This window comes from Sinocyclocheilus anshuiensis, unplaced genomic scaffold, assembly GCF_001515605.1.
Source record: "Sinocyclocheilus anshuiensis isolate Anshui unplaced genomic scaffold, SAMN03320099.WGS_v1.1 scaffold412, whole genome shotgun sequence".
In the NCBI taxonomy this organism is placed as follows: domain Eukaryota; kingdom Metazoa; phylum Chordata; class Actinopteri; order Cypriniformes; family Cyprinidae; genus Sinocyclocheilus; species Sinocyclocheilus anshuiensis.
Genome location: NW_015558661.1, coordinates 242,344 through 248,487, shown reverse-complemented (window position 1 = coordinate 248,487; position 6,144 = coordinate 242,344). Strand labels below are relative to the sequence as shown.

The following is a 6,144-nucleotide window of genomic DNA, read 5'->3' as shown; positions in this document are numbered from 1 at the left end:
TATCTATTGTAACATTACATATTCACATACATTATCTTATTGTAAAAATGTATTAGTAGATTTTAAACATAAGAAATGTATTGTTCACTGAGTTCATGTAACTAATTTAGTTAACTAATTAAATTTTATTTTAAAGTGTTACCACAGAACTGTTAGTCATAAGGTTTAAGGGCTAATTTAAATTCACAGCAAGTTTATTGATGACGCACAAGAAGCTTGAGCGTCAAGGTACAGTGATCCAGCAGATTATAAAAGAAAATAAAATAATAATAAAAACTCAATGCAGAATCACCATTTGCCATGAAATTGAAGCCAGGGCTGAGCTCTTCCTGCCTCTGGGAAGCTGTATTCACATTTGTAGAATACAAATTATGAATCAATAGCTGGGAAGCATTTTGTTGCACAAAATGTTCTTACATAAGCCTAGAACAACCTGTAATATTTCTACATTATTTAAACTACGCTACAGTGACATAACTCACTCCTAATCCCAATATAATTTAGATTTTTTTGTGTGCTTCATTGAAGACAAATAAATACCAATTCATAAGTTTATTAACTATTCAAAAAATACAACAGCCAACAGCATGTTGTCTGACTCAATAATGTACAAATACATTACGAAAAACAACTCAATTGACTATGAACTGATCATGAAATATGACACAAGAGCTCAATAACAATATCATGGGCATTCAACAGGGCAGTTATTTTTGCCTTTAAAATTTTCACTTCAGAAACTGAAGTTAACAGATATTTGTTGAACATTATCTGATGCAATTTGGGCTATATGATCTCTGACAAATGTGTTTTGTATTTTTTTTACTTGTTGAGTAATGCAATGGCACTCAGCAAGCAGCTGTAGCGGATGAGAAACAAAAAGCAAACATGGCACACAATAGTGTTATTTCTAGGTAATGGACACTCAATACTTAATACAAAACTCCGCTATATTTTCTATGAAAGCAATTACTCCTTATAAACACGTTTATATCATATGTGTCCCTCAAATTACATTCAAAAGCTACAAAACCATACTAAACCAGGTAATGAGCTAGGCTTTAGTGCATGAATAAAATGACATCTGCACCATGCTCTACAGGTGAATAGCATGTTTTCAAGTGCTACTATATATTTCTTAACACTTACAACTGTTTAGGTGTCAAAAATCCTTCGTATGGCCCACATTTTAGCAACTCCTAAAGTGGGGTAGTGTGTTTATCCCTACACTGATGTAGTACGTGTACGCTGAATGTTTAACAAATTCCATCTCATCCTTTCCAATCCTTATTTGTTGTAAAAACCACAACTACACTGATGTGCTAGGGCTAACTCACCCTTCACTGTGTCACTGGAGTCTTAAGTACACTACTAATTACTGTAATTGTTTAACATGCAGTGACTTCATTACTATTACAGACAACATATTTAGGATGCGCAACTCTAAAACTAAAATGTTTTAGTGCAGAAAACTGGTTGGACCAAGCATAATGCAAAATAAATGTAGTGCAGCTTCATATGTTATGGCCTCCAAAATATTACCACAGGCTTTAAAAATGAGCAGAGGCACATGGACACAACCCATCAGGTGTCCTAGAAATGGCAGATTAAAGCAGGCATCAAAGAAAGACTGATTACTGACTAAGAAAAGTGCATTTGCGCATGGACAATTTGTCAAAGCACCTACCCTGAAAAAGTGGAGAATTCAACACTACTGAAAAAGGTCACAATGTCCTAGAACAAACATCGAGCCACTTGACTTTTCACAGCATGCAGATACTACAGCTGGCTGCACTACACTACAACTGAAAAAGACAGAAAACACGGTTGTAAAAGGTTGCATTGGACTGCTATGCAGGCAAACACACATTGTGCTTTGTTTTTGCATTCTACCCCAATACAAACTGACAAAATAATTAGAATTGCCTCACAACAGGATCAAATACTGATTATTTAAAAAAAAATGTACAAAAACAGAACAATTTTCAAAACCGATTTCAGAAAATCATTGACTATAGATTGTGTTTCATTGTCTGGCACTGTGTGAGCAGAGAGATTGTGCGCACATCAATTGTTTTCCCCTTTTCGTAAATTACTCAAGTTCGCTATACATTTCCAAAATATCAGGGGTAAGCCAATGGTGATTTCAATTGCAGTGCTTGACTACATGTATCATTCTGATTGAAGGTTTCTGGACTTTAGTTCTCAGATGAATATCCTTTGATCACTGTTTTTTGGCAGTTCATGAACAACTGCAATACTGGCTCGTTCACTTGGCCTCGGATGGCATTTTGCACATTACAAGTATCTGCTTCAAAGCTTTTTGCACATCTTCATCCATCTGGCCCTAAAAAGAAAGGTTAGAGAGTTTAAAAGGGCTATTCTGAACTAAGAGAAAAAAACACATATAATTTAATGTTAACAGTATATGGATGGAATCAAACTTGTTGATATTTGTACACTATAATATGAACTGATTGTAAATAAATACAGACCTGGACAGCATAAAGAAGGTGCATCCGGTAGACTGAGACAATTTCATGGTGACGTTTCTTTGACTCCTATTGTGAAAAGAAAGCAACTACTTTGAATGTTTGGAAAGCAATTTTGAACACGTATGGTGCATGTCATGCTCATGCAATACCACTTTTCATTTTCTCTGTTGATTACACAATACTGTGCAAATATTTGGGGTCAGTAACATTCTTTTGAATGAAATTAATACTTTTATTCAGCAAGGATGCATTAAAAAGAACAAAAGTAACAGTAAAAGACATTTATGTTTCTGTTATTTTATATAAGATCTGTTTACATAAATGCCGTTCTTTTGAACTTTCTATTAATAGAACGAATCCTAAAAAAATGTATCATGGTTTTCATAGAAAAATATTAAGCAGCACAACTGTTATCAACATGGATAATAACAAGAAATATTACAATTGCATGATATTACTGTTTTCACTGTAGTTTTAAATAGATGAGGCCTTGGTGAGCATAAGAGTCTTCTTAAAATTCATTACAAAATTGTACCATCCCCAAACTTTTGAACGGTTCACTTGCTATATTTCTTATAAAGAAACAGAAGATTAGATGCCTTGCTAATTTAAAGCAGAACAAGGTTTGTAACATACAGCAAGCTGATATTGCAGTTGTTTGATCTGCTGTTGGAGCGAGTCCACCTGCTGGCTTTGCTGTCTCTTAGGGGTGCTAGTGTACGACAGCTGTGAAAGGCTGTTCAGAGCATCCTTTAACTTCATAACTTCCTTTGAGAGCTCATCAATCTGTAAATAATTAACAAACATGACGCTTTAGTTGTTAACATGACACATCTGCATCAGTTGGACAGAAATGAGAGCAGGAGAATCAAAATCACCTTTTTATTCTTCTCTCGCTCAGATATCACATGGTTTTCCACCTGCTTCTTCAGCTGGACAACAACCTCCTGAGCCTCCCTGTACTTGGTATTCAATGTACTGCACTCCTGCTCCCTGCTCACTGCCAGCTCCTGTGCCGTTTCTCTCTCATTTCTGGCGTCCTTCACCTCCTGCCAAGCGGCGGTCACCTCCAGAGCCATCTCATCCTGTTTCTTGAGAGCATCCTTCAGTAGGTGGTTCAGGTGACTTATCTCACCCTCCAGCGTCTCCCTCATCTGCTCATATTCCATTCGGGATAATGAATCATCTGGAGTTACATCCTTCTTAACTGTCAGTCTGCTCTGCAAAGCATCCACCTGCAAGGTCTTCTGGTCGAGCTGCTCTTTAAGAACTTCAACTTCCGACTCCAGGTTCTTGATGGCATTCCCCAAGGACGCCACAACCTGGGTGTGGTCTGCAATAGCTACAGACGATTGAGCCTGGATTTCGGCGTCTTGTTTAACCTGGGCTATTTCTTTAAGTGCCGCTTGATGCTTAGCCTCAGTGTCCTTCAATACCTTCTGCATGTCCTTCATCTTGAACGCCAGCTCTTGAATTTTCTGCTCATGCTCCTCCTTGGTGACACAGGCCACATCTGCCTTGTCCTTAGGCTCTGAAGCTTTGGACTGCAGCTGGTTGCGGGTGACGCTAAGCTCGCTTTTGGCCTCACTGTACGATTTTGAGAGCTCCAAAAGCCGCCGCTGCAGCCCATCGATAATCTCGCCGAGCTCTGCCTTCATCTCCTCAAAGTCTTTGGCAGCAGCCTCCACCGGCACAGTGCCTCGAAGGGCCTCCTGGAGCATCCTGATCTCCTCTTGAGACTCCTTGTACTTCTCGATCAACAGTGCCTTCTCTTGGTTGATGTTCTCCACCAAAGTGTTATAGGTGTTCTTCAGTTCTTGACGCTCTTCCTCGGATAGACGGCCACGTTTGAGCTGAGTCTGAAGATCCCTTATCAAACAAGCATCTCGCTTTTCCTCCTCGTGCGATACGGCCAACTTTCCCTTCAGTTCTTTGACCTCCTGCTCCAGGCAGCTCTTCAAATACTGAAACTTCTGCACCACATTGTCCTCTTGTGTACTCACAGAATCTCCCCTCATCTGTAACTCTTGCAAAGCTTCCTGGCATTTTTGGGTATCTTCACCCATGCTTTTAGATGCAACTTCAGTTTTCTCAAAGTCAGTGTTTAGTCTGGCCTGAAGGGTGCAGTTCTCCATTCTGGACTCTAGAAGTTTGGCCTGCAGATTCTCCAGCGCGTCCCGTAGCAGTCCAATTTCTTTATCCGCACTCAGTCTTGTGTCCACCTCAATCTCATGCTTGTTTGACGAACCACTGATGTCCAGAACAGACAACTCTGAAAGATCCTCTTCGTCACTAGTATGGATATGCACGTCGCTGGAGAGCTCGAAATCAGCACGGGTGGAGTGGTACGAGGCATTAGACTCGATGCTGTTTGGACGGGAACTTCCCTGGCCTTCCTCTCCTTGTGGAGCTGGACGTTTCTGCTCGGTGAGAAAAGATAATGACTTGCAATGCATTTCCTTATTTCCAAATGCTCTTTGCTTAAAAGTGCTGTGTGCAATTTCCAGCAACCAAACAAATTTGTAAAAATTTCCAAACATGTTTCCCAGTGTTTACACAGGCCGTCTTAACTCATAACACTCACTGTTTGAATGTCCTGACATAGCAATATTTTCTCCAAAAGAAGTCATCCTACAAAGATTTTATTTAACTGAAAAAATTACGTCATCTGTAAGGTAATCACAATTTTTACGGTGAGTTACCTTTATTATTTGGGCAAGTTGCTGGTTTTCCAGAGAGAGAGAGGCTATCTTTGCTTGCAGGGCTGCAATCAACGTTGAATCTGCATTCCCAGAGTGCTCAATCTGTTTCAAAACAGGAGGATAACAAGAGATTATTTTACAACATATACTTTTTTATTGGGCCTTGGACACCAAAAATTCTATATCTGTTTTATCTGATATATGAATATCTGTTATTACACTGAGAGAAGTCATGTAGACCACCACAAAATGTACTTCACATAAGTGGCTGTTTTGAAGTACATCATTAATGAACACAAAACACAGTGTCTCTGGGCTTCAATGCTTACTCAGGACTCTGTAAGGTCACATATAAAAAAGACCCAAAGGTTTGCGTCACCAGTTAAAATTCAAACAAGATGCGCAAACTAAAACAAAACTCATTCACAAGTTTGAGTCCAAAACCAGTGGTGTGGAAGAGAAGTCTGCTTTTGTGTCCCCTAAAGCAAGGTCCTTCACCTGGCCAAGGCCAGTAAAAATGCAGCTGTTAAAATGGGTTCCAGAGAGCAAAAGTGGCTGAAGATCAAAGCAGCTGCCACATGAAGGAATATTAAAGGGCTGTGCTGTACTCGCCTTGGGCTCAGTCTGCTCCAAAATCTGCTTCAGATCTTCAATGGTCTCGAGTAGCATGCTTTTTTCCTCATGCAATTTTTCGATCTCTTCCTTCAGTACAGCACTTTTCAGCTCCCCCTCCCCCTCAACAAACAGGGAGTGAAGAATACCAAGTTAGTCATGTCATTGAATAATGAACAAAAAATAACAGCAACATAGCTATGGATTAGGTAACACAACCTAATATGCTGCCTACCTAGACAACATTTCAAATGGTAACTACTGTATGAATGTTTGGCAGACAGCAACAAAAAATAAATAAATAAATTATATATATATATATATATATATATATA

At 39.1% G+C, this 6,144-nt stretch overlaps 1 protein-coding gene across 2 annotated transcripts in view; it reads right to left on the bottom strand.

Annotated features, from left to right (window-relative positions):
• Positions 1-545: 545 nt before the first annotated feature.
• Positions 546-6,144, bottom strand: part of LOC107681156 (ankycorbin-like) — a 48,471-nt gene continuing 42,872 nt past the window's right edge. For both annotated transcript variants that reach the window (XM_016477349.1, XM_016477350.1), the window contains exons 13-18: positions 5,810-5,932; positions 5,198-5,299; positions 3,374-4,915; positions 3,132-3,281; positions 2,496-2,561; positions 546-2,347 (exon numbers count right to left, since the gene is read on the bottom strand). In XM_016477349.1, coding sequence (XP_016332835.1) covers positions 2,270-2,347; positions 2,496-2,561; positions 3,132-3,281; positions 3,374-4,915; positions 5,198-5,299; positions 5,810-5,932 — 2,061 coding nt within the window. In that variant the 3' untranslated portion in view covers positions 546-2,269. The remainder of the gene's footprint in view (positions 2,348-2,495; positions 2,562-3,131; positions 3,282-3,373; positions 4,916-5,197; positions 5,300-5,809; positions 5,933-6,144) is intronic.